Source organism: Lethenteron reissneri, unplaced genomic scaffold (genome assembly GCF_015708825.2).
Source record: "Lethenteron reissneri isolate LAM-NWPU_2019-01 unplaced genomic scaffold, ASM1570882v1 scaffold_1382, whole genome shotgun sequence".
Lineage (NCBI taxonomy): Eukaryota > Metazoa > Chordata > Hyperoartia > Petromyzontiformes > Petromyzontidae > Lethenteron > Lethenteron reissneri.
The window spans coordinates 46,008-60,946 of NW_026891094.1; the positions used below are offsets into that span (position 1 = coordinate 46,008).

Genomic DNA, 14,939 nt, shown 5'->3' on the forward strand with positions numbered 1-14,939 from the left:
TGTTATTCTGTCTCTCACTGTTCAAATAAACCTACCTTTAATATTATAGACTGATCATTTCTTTGTCAGTGGGCAAACGTACAAAATCAGCAGGGGATCAAATACTTTTTTCCCTCACTGTATGTTAACCACGCTGTGTGTGTACACCTATGTTAACCACACTGTGTGTGTACACCTGTTAACCACACTGTGTGTGAACACCTATGTTAACCACACTGTGTGTGAACACCTATGTTAACCAAATTGTCTCAACGTTGCATGTGTACTGGGTTTTAATTAAAATGTAGTTTTCTTGATGGAGTCATTTCTGCCCCTTTATATTTTTCAACGCTTTCACTTCACGTGATATGCCTCTGTTTGTCGTGGTCAACATCTTGTAACAACATGTTTAGTCTACTTCCTGTTGTCCAATCCACGAGACTGTGTGCTCACTGTGACAACGTACTGCCCGCACACCAACCAGGCGCCACGTGCCTCAGGCTCACCTGCGTCGTGTGCGTGCATCACTCGAAATAAAAAACACCTAATTGATAAAGCAATCAATAAAAATCGGCGTCAATCACTTAAGCGTCTCTTTAAAAGCGTGGACGTCTTATTAATTAAATATCTATTTGCCCGCCGGGAATCGAGAACGCCGCGGCCCCTGAGCTCTGGAATCGCGTCGCCCACGAAGCTTCTGAACACGCGGTGAGCGCCGAGCGCGTGTTGCGCAACTCAAACTTGTTGTTTTATTATTCAACTTCATTCGTCCCCCTCTCTCTCTGTGTGCGTGTGGCGCGCTCAAAGCTCGTGGGCGACACGTCGTTCACTTCCACGTTGTCCGCTCGACTTCTTTAAAAAAATTTTACAATTTTTTAAAATAAAAAATAAATTTGTATTAAAATGTTTTTTTTTTAAGGAGTTTCTTTTAGTGGGTTTACCTATACAATGCATGGGTCTCCTTGCATATCTAGATTATATTTATTAGTTCAACAACAACAACGAGAACACCGCTGCCGGGTGACTACCTAACACGAGGTCTGACCCTGCGTAGTAAAGTGTTGTGTGTTGCTAAATTGGTTATGGCTACAAAGTATGTTTAATGGATAGTATTATTCCACACAAACTTTGCGTTTGTGAGCAGGACTTTACGTGAAGGGATGACACAAATGCACGCCACGTTTTTTTATTTAAAATAGTTACATTTATCAATGTCCTGGGTCACAAAAGCAACGTTTGTGAGGAGATTTTATTTAAATTTATTTTTAATTTATTTTAGTTTTATTTATTTCTACCTACGTGACTTTACTGAAAAAAACCTCCGAGTATGAATCCTTGCAGTCACGAAAGCTTCAAATTTAGAATTTGTTGAGATTAACAATAGCCACTTTCTCTACTTTTGAGACATAAGCTATTAGATAATAAAACTGTACTACTAAGGGACAATGTTGTTGTGACACTGTTATTAATGGAGTGGATTATTCACTTCGCTTTTGTGTCCTGGGTCACACAAGCAACGTTTGTGTGGAGTATTAAGAGCCCACTTTCTCTACTTTTGAGGCACTAGCTATTAGGTAATAACACTTTACTACACAGGGACAACAATAAAACATGTTTTTGTTACACACTGAATTATCTACTTAATCGAGGAAATCTCTAAAGCTTTCGTGACTGCAGGGACTTGTCTTCTTGGTTCTTTCGGTAAAGTCGCGTAGAAGGGCTCGTTTTTTGTCTGAAATCCTACGGCCTGTCACTGGAAAAAACACCTCTGCGGTACTAAACTCTACTGATCTGGTATCGACAATCAAGGGGATTTCCCTGTCCCCAGACGACCTGCTTGTCAGTTTGGATGTGGTTTCCTTATTCACCAAAGTTCCTGTACCTGACACCATCGCAATCATTGAAGACTTGATTCATCAAGGACTGAATGCTGGGGTACCCCCCCCCCCCCCCCCTGGTGAGACACTGCTTAACCAATACATACTTCACCTGGAATGGAACTTTCTACAAACAAACTGAGGGTACCCCAATGGGCTCCCCCCTATCTCCGGTTGTAGCCAACGTTTTCATGAAGAAATTTGAGACTGACGCCATCCAGACTGCCACTCTATGCCCGACCTTGTGGAAGAGGTACGTAGATGACACTTTTGTCATTTGGCCACATGGCCGGCCTGCTCTAGACCAATTCCTCGACCACATCAATTCCATACACCCAGCCATCAGATTCACCATGGAAGTCGAAAAAGATGGCAAGCTACCCTTTTTGGATGTCCTAATTAAAAGGAGACCTGATGGTTCAATGAGCCATTCTATCTACAGGAAAGCCACCCACACGGATGCTTGCCTAAAACCGGATTCCCACCACCATCCATCCCAGAAAAACTCCCTCGTCAAGACTCTATACCAGGGGTCCTCAAACTTTTTAAACAGGGGGCCAGTTCACTGTCCCTCAGACCGTTGGAGGGCCGGACTATAGTTAAAAAACAACTATTAACAAATTCCTATGCACACTGCATATATCGTATTTTGAAGTGAAGAAACAAAACGGGAACATACAATATTTAAAATGAAGAACAAGTAAAGTTAAATCAACAAACTTGCCAGTATTTCAATGGGAACTATGGGCCTGCTTTTGGCTAATGAGATGGTCAATGTCCGGTTCCATATTTGCCACTGCTAGTCGTAACAAGTGATGCAAGTGTGCATCCGTTAGTCTAGATCTGGTTGGAGATTTCAAATGTTTCATTCTGGAAAAAGTGTGTTCACAGACATAAGCGCTGCCAAAGATGGTTGCCATTTTGAGTGCATGGTTCCTGAGATGAGGATATGTCTCAGAGGGGAGAGATGCATAGAAATTATGAAGGCTGCTTGACTTGAATGCGTCTTTCAGAGTCACAATTCTGCAGTTCAGCGAGTTCCATTTGGTAAATTGTATCCACATTTTCAATGTCAATAGAAAATGGGTTATGGAAAAGCTGTATGTCCTGTTCATGGAGATGAAGCTCTTTAAATCTAAATTGGAACTCCTTTTGCAATTTTTCCAGTGAATCCACACATGTTTTGTTTGGGAATGCAACCAATGTTTTTTCCGCTAACAGATTTTGAGTTGTGGGAAGATGGCAGAAGTTTTCCTCCTTCACTTGTTTGATGAGGAGGCCTAATTTTACTTCAAATGCTTTGACATGTGATTACATCACAGATGAGCTTCCCCTTTCCTTGAAGTTGCACATTGAAACTGTTGAGTAGCTCTGTTACATCTGTCAGAAAGGCAAGGTGCCATTTCCATTCTGCATCATTGAGCTCTGGTACTTTTTTGTTTTTTGAAAACAGAAAAGCTGTAATCTGTGGAAGTAAGTCCTAGAAACGTTTCAAAACTCTCCCTCGACTCAGCCAACGGACTTCTGTGTGGTACAGAACATCTTCATAGTCAACATTTAGCTCGGACAGAAATTCCTGAAATTGTCTGTGGTTTAGTGCATGATCTCTAATGAAGTTAACAGTCCCACTTCAGTGATTTACTACACAGCGCTTGTTGGTGGATGAGGCAGTGTATGGCTATTGGATGAGAATGGTTATGTTTGTCCATCTCTTGGTTAATGCGAGCAATTACTCCTTTCTTAGACCCCACCATGCTAGGAGCACAATCAGTTGTCACACTGGCTAGTTTAGCCCAGTTCAGCTCCAAACCATTCACAGTTTGGCAAACCTTTTCATAGATATCCTCTCTTGTAGTTGTTCCTTTGGTGCTTTGCAGTGCAGCAAGCTCTTCTGTGACTTCGAAATAGTCATTCGTCCCACAAATAAAAATTAGAAGTTGTGCAGAATCACGAACATCGTTGCTTTCGTCGAGTGCCAAGGAAAAATAGGAAAGTTTTTTTTGTGGAGTTTTGCAAATGCTGATGGAAATTGTCTCCCATTTCTTCAATCCTCCGTGTAATTGTAGGTCCTAAAAGACTCACTGTACTAAATAAATCGGCCTTCTCTGGACACATCTCTTTGGCAACAGAAAGAAGGCATTCTTTAACAAATTCTCCCTCAACGAATGGTCTGCCAGTGCACACTATTAGCTTGGCAACTTGAAAACTTGCTTTCAGTGATGAAATATTTAGCTGCTTCTGCTTCACAAAAGTATTTTGCGGAGTTAATGTATTTTTCAGTTTTAATATTTTATCTTTTCTCACTTCTCCGACCAAACAATCATATTTATCTTTATGTTGAGTTTCATAGTGTCGACATAAATTGTATTCTTTGAACACAGACACTATATTCTGGCATATCAGACACACAGCTCTTTCCTTGTACTGCATGAAAAAGTAATCATAAGTCCACTGTTTTTTGAATATCCTACACTCCGAGTCAATTTTTCTCTTTCTTGACATCATTGTTTCCTAGGGAGTCAAAATTGCTATTAGTAAAATACCAATATATATACAGCGCTACAAAAACAATATAGCAGCAATAACTTTGCCCACACAGAGACATACAGACTGCACTGCCCATCAATGCAGTCTGATTGGGGGAACTCCACTTTTACCCCAGGCTCACACTGGTGTGGGTGCCATTACAAAGTTAATTACACCTGCAGTTTTGTTCACAGATCGCAGTGCGATCTGCGAACTCGCATAGGAATATGATCGCATGGGGGAGAAGACCCATGCGATCCACTGCAGGAAAAAAGGCACATGTGCCTTTTTTTCTTCCGAATCTAATGCAAGTTCAGCCATACAAGCATATGGCTGAACTCGCACTGCTCAGAGATCGCAACAGTATGAACCGGGGCTTACACAACATACAACATATAACCTCATATAATTGAATAGCAATCAGAATATAAATGCACTTACTGTCATTTAAATTGGGTTTCCTACTCCTCGGCTGTCTGTCACTGACTAGCACGGGAAAACAGCAGGCAGCCCCTCCAGAGATCAATCTGTTATTACCCCTCTATCATTTACTCAGCACACAGGAATATCACTGAGAGTGGAGCCGAGGGGCAAGTGAGGGAGCTGAGGGAGGGAGAGCCAGTCAAGCGCAGCCAGGGGAGGGCTGGCAGCCTTAGGCCTGGCGGGCAAATCCAGTCAATTGGCCCATTGAACCATTCACCAGCGCAGCCCAATGAGTGCCCACCGCCGCAGCTCAATCAGTGCCCACCGCCTCAGCTCAATCAGTGATCACCAGCGCAGCCAAATCAGTGCCCACCGCCGCAGCTCAATCAGTGCTCGCCACCGCAGCCCAATCAGTGCCCACCACCGCAGCCCAATGAGTGCTCACCAGCGCAGCCAAATTAGTGCTCACAAGCGCAGCCCAATTAGTGACCATGGGCCGGATAAATGTCCTCGGCGGGCCGAATGTGGCCCGCGGGCCGTAGTTTGAGGACCCCTGGTTTAGACGGTACGGAGGTCACGGTTTAAAGTTCTCAACATCCACCAAAACCAAGAATGGGCCAACATCCCACCAGAGTGGGGCGCGTGAAGCGCGAGGCGAGACTGCGCTAGAAGCTGGTGCAGCAGCTCGATGCTGCCGGCGCCTGAGATGCCGACACGTGCAACTTGGCCAAGGTCCCTTCTACATCCGCGCGTTAGCAAGTGAAGGGTGCAACAGGGTGCAACACAATCACGCACGAGGCACTTGGTGTCTTGTGGGCTTTATTTACGTTCCAATAAGAGATAAAGATACAGCGAGGTACACAAAGTGCTGCAACGAACGCTTCGCAGCTGCTAAGGCCGCTTTGAGCTCAACGGCAAAAAGACCGAGTTTATCAGCGATGCAAAGTAAGCAACAACACCCCTTGTTTAAGGGACATTCAAAAAAGGTTACTAAATGTAACTTTTGCACTATTGACAGGAACAACTTTGTTCAAAAAGTTACTCGCGCTAAATCTTACAAAAACCCTGGGTAATTACGTAACAACTTTTGGTGCCTACATTTTCCATGTTTTATATGAAAAAATTAAAAAAATCAAAAGTGAAAATCGCCATGGAACAGCATTAATGGCAGTATTTGCCACATTGAAGCATCATTTGTGCAGAAATGTCTATTGAGGTACAACTTACCATTCCCATCAACTCAAACCTTGGCAGTCAAATATTCAGAGGCATTACGTTGCAAACGAGGTCACGGTGCATAATACCACTCAATGGCAAAGAGGCTCAACTGTGCCGGTCGCCAGAGGCTTTCGTCCAATATCAAAACAAAAGTAACTTTCGGTTTAAAGTCTTTAAACGAGATGCAAATGGAGACCGCTCGGCCAACGAGTTCTTCAGGGTTTCCAGCCTCGCCAGCAGCTCCCGACGTCGAATCTGCTCGCGCCGCTTCTCCGCCTTGAGTCTCTCCTCCTCGCGCTTCAGGGTGCGCGAATATTCTATCGCGCGCTTCAGGATCTGCGCCTTGGCCGCCTTCTCGTCGTGCGCCAGCTCCGGTATGCCGCTGCGCAGCCACTGGAAACCCTTCTTGATGGAGTCGCGCCGCCGACGCTCCTGGTCGTTGTGCCGCTCGCCAAGCCCCTCCGAGCCGCCGGAGCTCCGAGGGCCACCGCCGCTCCCCGTCGAGACGGCGCGGGACGAGCCGGCCCCGCCGGCGGCGCCCCGGCTCCGCGCGGATCCCCGCGGCGCCGGCGGGGGCGGCGTCTTCGCCCCGCGCGCAGGCGGCGAGGGGGCGGCGTAGTTGTGCTGCTGCTGGTGCACGGGCGGCGTGGACGCCGGCGGGGCGAGTCGCCGCCGCTGCTGCCGCCGCTGCCGCCGGTTGTTGTCGTTGTACAGGGGGGCCGTGTTTGTGTTGTGCACGGCGCGTAGCGCCACGCTCGCTTTGGCGTGGCTCCACTTCTCCACGGTCACCGCGTCAATCTCTCCATCTTCCGCGTCGTCGTCATTGTCTGCAGAAGGGAAACACGTATACGTCAGCAACGCAATGTAGAAAAATGCAACATTATAAACCTAAACTGCGCAGGTGTAGTGCCAGAAGAGGGGAGGAGCTGCTGGGGGCTCTGGGACCCTAGACAGAGAAGCCCTCGGTGCCAGGCGCTAGGATCCCAGGCAGCCCAGACAGTTAAGCCCCTTGGCACCACCAACAGGGGGGCTGTGTGTGCTCTGTGGGATATCTGGGGGCACACACAGCCCCACCCCTCGTTGGGCACGAGGCATAAAAGGGCAGCTCCCTGGACGATCGGGGCCAGTCGCAGGTCAAGACCCGCCAGCCAGCCAGCTTAGGACCCTGTACCCCCTCGTCCCGCTTGTCCTTGTAAGGGCCGGGATGCTGTGAGGGCCAGTGGTGGGACTCTGGGACTCCCGGCTCTACGTCCTTGTAAGGGCAAGTTCCGAGTCCAGACCCCCCCACCGTGGCTGGGTTGGGTCAGGTAGCTCCCCTAGGGTAATTGTAGCCAGAGGACCCCAGAGCGTAGCCAGAGTAGTGTATCTAGGCTGTGTACCTAGGCTGTGTACCTAGGCTATAACAGAGTATCAGCACTGTTGAGGTGTTGTATTGTAATAAAGAAGTTACTTCTACAAGTGTCTCCGGAACCCATTACACAGGTACAGGACCTGTTGAAATGTACACACGCAACATTCGTGTAGTGAGCTTGACAACTGTAAGTTTGTTGTAAACGAAGATGAACAAGCTAATTCGAGAAGTTTTCGTGACTGCAAGGATCCATACTTTTTGGAAGGATGTCATTGACCAACTTTAGCAGCCTCACAGTTCACTGCAGGGTTAGGGGTTAGGGTTAGGGTCAGGGGTTAGGGGTCAGGGGTTAGGGTAGGGGTTAGAGTTAGGGTCAGGGGTTAGGGGTTAGGGGTTAGGGGTCAGGGTTCGGGGTTAGGCTCCACCCCCCCCTCTTAACCTCTATGTAATCTCGTGTCTCTCAGAGCTCGCTTCACTTGATACGGTGATTTTGCTGTAACTGTTCCACCTGAAGATGGAAGCTCGAGTTGCCTCCGAAACGTCGTGATTAATTTCATGTTTGACCTGCGTGACTTGACCGAAAAAAACAAAAGGCACGACCGCGCTAAACACGACCGAATAAAGAAACACGCAAAACAGCGTGCAAGTCTCACCCGAATCACTGCGCGTCTCGTTGCCGGGAGACATCGCCCCGCCCACGACAGTCTCCCCATCCTCCCGCCCCTCGGCCGGCAGGTGCCGCCCTCCCGGCTCAAAGGGCAGCATCTCGGCGGGCACCGCGGCGGCCGCGGGGCTCGGCACGGCGCGGGAGACCGCGGGCGGCGGCGGCGCCGACTTGTCGGCGGGCGCCAGCCGCCCCGGCGTGGCTCTGGCCGAGGAGGCGGCGCTGCTCCACATGCAGTCCCGCAGCAGCATTACTCCCACGGCTCCCACGCCGCTGCCGCCGGCGGGGTCCCAGACGTGGCCGCGGCTCGCCACTTCGCCGCCTTCGCGGCTCGGATCGCCCGAGGGCGGCGGCGTTGGCGTTGAGTTCGCTCCGTCCAGCGCGGGGGGCAGGAGCTCAAACTTCTTCCAAATGTCCTCGCTGGGCAGCGTGGACTGGTGCCAGTCGCTGTGCAACTCCTCGCCGTTGTAGAAGGTCGAGGAGGAGGAGGAGTCATCCCTGCCGGCAGACATTGCGTGGATGATGACGACGCTGCTGCTACACGTGGTGATGATGATGACGCTGCTGCTACTTTCGTCACGCGACAACACGCCGCGTGGTGGCGGGTAGGGGTTGTTGTTCTTGTTTACATTCCACCACCACCCTCCTCCCTGTTGTTGTTGCGTCTTGTTTACTTCTTCTGCAGGGGGCCGCCGGGCTCGCCTGTAACAACAGCAAACAATAAAGAAAGCAGCGTCGTTAACAAAGCGAGCAAACACCACACAGAGTCGTAAGTGGCGCTGTTACTCATCCACAGCTCAATTTCATTCATCTCCGGGACGTTAAATTTCGATTTAAAGCTTTCGTGACTGCAGGGATTCATCTTCTTGGTTCTTTCGGTAAAGTCGCGTAGAAGGGAAACAATAAAATAATAAAAATATAAAACAATAACAATTCTCACGACGTTTCGTGTTGCAGTCGACACGTCGTGAGAATTTTTATTGTGTAGTGAATACTTGGGACGCAAGAGGGAGCGCACACACAGGGTGACATACACACACAGGGTGACACACAAAGATCCCCCATATAGCCTTAACAGACTGTAGGGGCAAGTGCTGTTAGCAAGCACCTATGAAGGCCGGAACGGTACACGAGGGGGTGGGTGGCCAGCACCACGCCCGACCGCCTTTGTCTCCCTAGTGGCAATGTTTACACACCGCACCAGGTACTCATTTGAGGCTGAGTCGACCTAGGGAAGGCCCGGGACCGGTTCAGACAATCGTCTGATGTTGGCCGTGAGCAGGAATCGAACCCGGGTCGCCAGGTTCATAGCGCAGCACGCTAACCGCTACACTACCGCTCCCCATACAGCGTGACACACACACAGGGTGACACATACAGGGTGACACACACACACAGGGTGACACACACACACAGCGTGACACACACAGGGTGACACACACGCACATGGTGACACACACACACAGGGTGACACACACATGCACACAGGGTGACACACACACAGCGTGACACACACAGCGTGACACACACACAGGGTGACACACACACACACACACAGCATGACACACACAGGGTGACACACACACAGGGTGACACACACACAGGGTGACACACACACAGGGTGACACACGCAGGGTGACACACACGCACACAGGGTGACACACACACAGGGTGACACACACAGGGTGACACACACACAGGGTGACATACACACACAGGGTGACACACACAGGGTGACATACACACACACAGCGTGACACACACACAGCGTCACACACACACACAGCGTGACACACACACACACAGGGTGAGACACACACACAGGGTGAGACACACACACAGGGTGACATACACACACAGGGTGACACACACACACACAGGGTGACACACACACACACAGGTGAGACACACACACACAGGGTGAGACACACACACAGGGTGACACACACGCACACAGGGTGACACACACGCACACAGGGTGACACACACAGGGTGACACACGCACACAGGGTGACACACACACGCAGGGTGACACACACACGCAGGGTGACACACACACAGGGTGACACACACACAGCGTGACACACACACAGCGTGACACACACGCACATAGGGTGACACACACACGCAGGGTGACACACACACACACAGCGTGACACACACACACACAGCGTGACACACACACAGCGTGACACACACACACACACAGGGTGACACACACACACAGCGTGACACACACAGATTACAATGATGACGACGATGACGATGAGACGCTTCGCTGAGCTGCCGTAAGTGACGGGAGAAGTCGGCGTCAGAGCAGGAGCTGTAGAGCCGCTCCCAGTGAAGTCCACCCCCAAGTGGCTGGTGGACTCGGGGTGACGAGTGATGGTGGGGGGGGGCTACTCACGGTCAAGGGGCAGGACGAGGGGGGGTCACAGAGACGCCAGCAATGCCACGAAGCCGCCGCCGCCGGCAGCAGCAGCAGCTGTGGTGGTGGAGAAAGAAGCCTCCATTGGGGTGGGGGCAGGGCGGGTGGTCGGACTCCGCCACCAAGTGGAGGGGGTGGGGGGGGAGGGAACTTGGGCGAGCCCATCTCGCAGTGGAGCTGGTGAGCGCCGCGGCCCATTGGCCGGGAGGGCACCGCCTCTCCCCCCCCCCTCAACATCCACCGCGGTGGTACAGGCCGCGTGGGTGAGTCACGAGACACTGGACTGCACAGTGAGATGTCAAGCGTGAACAACGCGGTGCATTAGTTTATATCTGTGTAGGAAATAATACATTGTCAGTTTTTTTTCGTTTAAAGCACAGTTGGTAGATGAAGATTATATTTTAGGATTGTATAGTGTTGAGTCTATTGTACAGTGTTGAGTCTATGGTGCAGTGTTGAGTCTATGGGGTAGTGTTGAGTCTATGGTGTAGTGTTGAGTCTGTGGTGCAGTGTTGAGTCTATGGGTGGCAGTGTTGAGTCTATGGTGCAGTGTTGAGTCTATGGTGCAGTGTTGAGTCTATGGTAGTGTTGAGTCTATGGGCAGTGCTGAGTCTATGGTGCAGTGTTGAGTCTATGGTGCAGTGTTGAGTCTATGGTGCAGTGTTGAGTCTATGGTAGTGTTGAGTCTATGGGCAGTGCTGAGTCTATGGTGCAGTGTTGAGTCTATGGTGCAGTGTTGAGTCTATGGTGCAGTGTTGAGTCTATGGTAGTGTTGAGTCTATGGGCAGTGCTGAGTCTATGGTGCAGTGTTGAGTCTATGGTGCAGTGTTGAGTCTATGGTGCAGTGTTGAGCCTATGGGCAGTGTTGAGTCTATGGTGCAGTGTTGAGTCTGTGGGCAGTGTTGAGTCTATGGTGCAGTGTTGAGCCTATGGGCAGTGTTGAGTCTATGGTGCAGTATTGAGTCTATGGTGCAGTGTTGAGTCTATGGTGCAGTGTTGAGTCTGTGGGCAGTGTTGAGTCTATGGTGCAGTGTTGAGCCTATGGGCAGTGTTGAGTCTATGGTGCAGTATTGAGTCTATGGTGCAGTGTTGAGTCTATGGTGCAGTGTTGAGTCTGTGGGCAGTGTTGAGTCTGTGGTGCAGTGTTGAGTCTATGGGCAGTGTTGAGTCTATGGTGTAGTGTTGAGTCTATGGTGCAGTGTTGAGTCTATGGTGTAGTGTTGAGTCTATGGTGCAGTGTTGAGTCTATGGGCAGTGTTGAGTCTGTGGTGCAGTGATGAGTCTATGGGCAGTGTTGAGTCTATGGTGCAGTGTTGAGTCTATGGTGCAGTGTTGAGTCTATGGGCAGTGTTGAGTCTATGGTGTAGTGTTGAGTCTATGGTGCAGTGTTGAGTCTATGGTGTAGTGTTGAGTCTATGGTGCAGTGTTGAGTCTATGGGCAGTGTTGAGTCTGTGGTGCAGTGATGAGTCTATGGGCAGTGTTGAGTCTATGGTGCAGTGTTGAGTCTATGGTGCAGTGTTGAGTCTATGGGTAGTGTTGAGCCTATGGGCGGTGTTGAGTCTATGGTGCAGTGTTGAGTCTATGGTGTAGTGTTGAGTCTATTGTGCAGTGTTGAGTCTATGGGCAGTGTTGAGTCTATGGTGCAGTGCTGAGTCTATGGTGCAGTGTTGAGTCTATGGTGCAGTGTTGAGTCTATGGGTAGCAGTGTTGAGTCTATGGTGCAGTGTTGAGTCTATGCGGCAGTCTTGAGTCTATGGGCAGTGTTGAGTCTATGGTGTAGTGTTGAGTCTATGGTGCAGTGTTGAGTCTATGGTGTAGTGTTGAGTCTATGGTGCAGTGTTGAGTCTATGGGCAGTGTTGAGTCTATGGTGCAGTGTTGAGTCTATGGTGCAGTGTTGAGTCTATGGTGCAGTGTTGAGTCTATGGTGTAGTGTTGAGTCTATGGTGCAGTGTTGAGTCTATGGGCAGTGCTGAGTCTATGGTGCAGTGCTGAGTCTATGGTGCAGTGTTGAGTCTATGGTGCAGTGTTGAGTCTATGGTGCAGTGTTGAGTCTATGGTGCAGTGTTGATGTGTCTGTGCGGCAGGATGTGGCACTGGTGGTGCCATGATCCACTCAGCATGCATCCTCGCACTCCCAAGACCCCCGTCCTCCCATCCCCTCCCACCACGATCCGATTGTGTTGAGAAGATTCCAGAAGAATGGATCATTCGTGTCATTTTTTATCCCCATCGACTGTGAACTCGCGCTTGAATTCGGTCGTTTTCCCTTCGTTTCGTTGCGTCTCTCTGCCGCTGCTGATCGAATGGCCGGCGATACCTCCTGCCTGCTGATCTCCACATCGTCGTCGTCGTTGTCGTCAACCACGCTCGATCCTCCGCGGAAATGAAGACCTCTCCCCAATCCACGGCCATCTCTCGCCGGTCGCGTGACTATGCACCGACAACGTCACGTCTCCCACCTGCGCTTGAACACAACCGTGCGCGCTCCTCCCGCACCCCCCTTCGCAGGTCGCGTCGGGGCTACGCCAGCGACAATGACGACGACGATGACCACCGTCATCGCGACAATGCTGCTGGTGGCGACGACGGGGGCGGCAGCGGCGTCGACGGTGTCGGCAGACGACGCGAAGAAGCCTTCTCCGTCCCATCCGTGCGGGCTGTGTCCCCCGGGCCACCACGTCTCGCTGACGTGTTCCACGAAGGCCGAGGAGGGGCAGCAGCAGCAGCTGGAGGACGCGTCCGACGTGGAGTCACGTTGCACTCGGTGCCCGCCACGCCACTACACCCAGTTCTGGAACTCCCTGGACCGGTGTCTCTACTGCGGCCCGGGGTGCAAGGAGGGTCAGCGGCTCGCGAAGGAATGCAGCCCCACGCACGACCGCGTGTGCGAGTGCGAGCCGGGCACCTTTCTGCTGCAGGAGTTCTGCGTGCCGCACAGAAGCTGCGCCGCCGGGCACGGCGTCGTCACCAAAGGCACGCACGGGGGGCGGATACACCACGTGTGTCGTTGCGGTTCATTCGGCGATCGATTCGCTCGTACCAAGACGCTACTCAATTATTGCGTCTTATTTAATTAGTTGAATCGATGACAGTTCCTTCCCCGTGACCTCCCCCATCAACAAAAATGCACGAACGCCCACACTCCCCATTCATGCATTCTTCATTCATTGTAGTACTTGGTGCTGCATGTCGCTCGGCGCGTACATGCACGGGTAGGATGTCCTCGCTAAAGGCGCGAGTGCACATGACCTATTCATTCGTGGAGAGGTGAAATCATTTGCGCATTATTTCATTTGTTCTGTTGGCTCCAATCACCAGTTGCCCATCGGGATAGAGCTTCTGCGTGCCCAGCACGAGCTTTCTACCCCACTCAGACATTAATTGGTTCCTACATGCATCCGTCTGATGATCATTCATTTGTTCATAATAAAGGTTCTTGGGTTAGGTCGCGTTATTTATAAATGTGTCATTTGTAAATGTATTTAGTCGTCAAGTCGGGGAATCTTATCACCACTTTCCCATCGCCCAGCTATCTCCCAGCCATCTCCCAGCGCCAATCAATGCCTATTCTCTTCTCATCTTTCTCTCTCTCTACGCATCTCTACATTCTCTCTCTCTGTCTGCCCGTGCACCCCCCATCTCACGCTCTTCTCGGCACGCACCTCCGCGTTCCGCAGGATCCCCGCACAAAGACACGCACTGCGCCCCGTGCCCTTGGGGATTCTTCTCCACGGAGGTATCGGCGAATGCCACGTGCCGCCCGCACGCAAACTGCCTCACTCCGGGCTCCGTGCAGCTGCTGCCCGGAGCCTCCACGCACAACGCGCTCTGCTGGTCCTGCCACGAGCGACGGGCGTCCGTGCGGAGTCGGGAGCATGGGGACGCGAGGCCGGCAGGTGAGCCGCTTGCAATGACCGCACTCCCGTTCACGTGTTTCATACGGACGTATCGTTTTAGCGGCAACCGTAGATCGATGGCATAGTCGGAGAAGCAGCTGCTGGCTTCGGAGGGCAGTGGATGCCACACTGGGTCATTTCATTTCATTTACACCTGATGACGATTGCTTGTGTTGCAATTGAAACGTCGTATGCCGGTAGCAAGACGCGTCACCTCTCTTCCCTCCGCAGGGGAAGATGGTGCCGAGCCTCCACCGTCTAACCCGCCGCCCCAGCCGGAGTACGCGTGCGTGGACGCGACCCTGCGATTCGTGGACAGCGTCCGTCACCTGATTCTGCCGTGCCTGGCCCACCACGACACGAAGGAGGCCGCCTACATCTGGAAGCTTCTGGCCGGTGCCGCGAGGCGGCGGCGGCGGCAGCGGGAAGGGCGCAGGCAGCGTGGGGGGAACGAGACGAAGCGGGCGAGGAGGTTGGAGAGGCAGCTGGAGATGCTGCTGGGGGTTTGCGCAAAGGGAGCGTCGCCAGGAGGGTCGGTGAGAATGCACGCGGCGACGGCGGCGGCGGCGGACTGA

The 14,939-nt window shown here is 51.4% G+C and overlaps 2 protein-coding genes across 4 annotated transcripts; one reads left to right on the forward strand and one right to left on the reverse strand.

Annotated features, from left to right (window-relative positions):
- Positions 1–5,715: 5,715 nt before the first annotated feature.
- Positions 5,716–10,569, reverse strand: LOC133362135 (N-myc proto-oncogene protein-like). 2 transcript variants are annotated; one of them, XM_061581091.1, is made up of 4 exons: positions 10,446–10,569; positions 8,668–8,740; positions 8,028–8,536; positions 5,716–6,850 (listed from the first exon to the last, which is right to left on the reverse strand). In XM_061581091.1, coding segments are annotated over exons 2-4 (1,197 nt in total). In that variant the 5' UTR covers positions 8,670–8,740; positions 10,446–10,569; the 3' UTR covers positions 5,716–6,164. The 2 variants fall into 2 exon arrangements, with proteins under 2 accessions (XP_061437075.1, XP_061437074.1); XM_061581090.1 differs by having other exon boundaries at positions 8,028–8,740; positions 10,446–10,561.
- Positions 10,570–13,002: 2,433 nt separating this feature from the next.
- Positions 13,003–14,939, forward strand: LOC133362139 (tumor necrosis factor receptor superfamily member 6B-like). 2 transcript variants are annotated; one of them, XM_061581099.1, is made up of 3 exons: positions 13,003–13,474; positions 14,146–14,364; positions 14,596–14,939. In XM_061581099.1, the coding sequence occupies exons 1-3, from the start codon at positions 13,003–13,005 to the stop codon at positions 14,937–14,939; spliced, it is 1,035 nt and encodes a 344-aa protein (XP_061437083.1). The 2 variants fall into 2 exon arrangements, with proteins under 2 accessions (XP_061437083.1, XP_061437082.1); XM_061581098.1 differs by having other exon boundaries at positions 13,003–13,467; positions 13,998–14,364.

What these genes read in the sequence shown, in the direction of transcription:
- LOC133362135 (XM_061581090.1), bottom strand. Translation starts at nt 8,550, where the DNA reads ATGTCTGCCGGCAGGGATGACTCCTCCTCCTCCTCGACCTTCTACAAC. An exon ending in CGAGACGCGCAGTGATTCGG is followed by an intron (nt 6,851 to 8,027) that starts GTGAGACTTGCA and finishes TCCCTTCTGCAG; the next exon opens with ACAATGACGACGACGCGGAA.
- LOC133362139 (XM_061581098.1), top strand. Translation starts at nt 13,003, where the DNA reads ATGACGACGACGATGACCACCGTCATCGCGACAATGCTGCTGGTGGCG. An exon ending in ACGGGGGGCGGATACACCAC is followed by an intron (nt 13,468 to 13,997) that starts GTGTGTCGTTGC and finishes CCCATCGCCCAG; the next exon opens with CTATCTCCCAGCCATCTCCC. An exon ending in TGGGGACGCGAGGCCGGCAG is followed by an intron (nt 14,365 to 14,595) that starts GTGAGCCGCTTG and finishes TTCCCTCCGCAG; the next exon opens with GGGAAGATGGTGCCGAGCCT.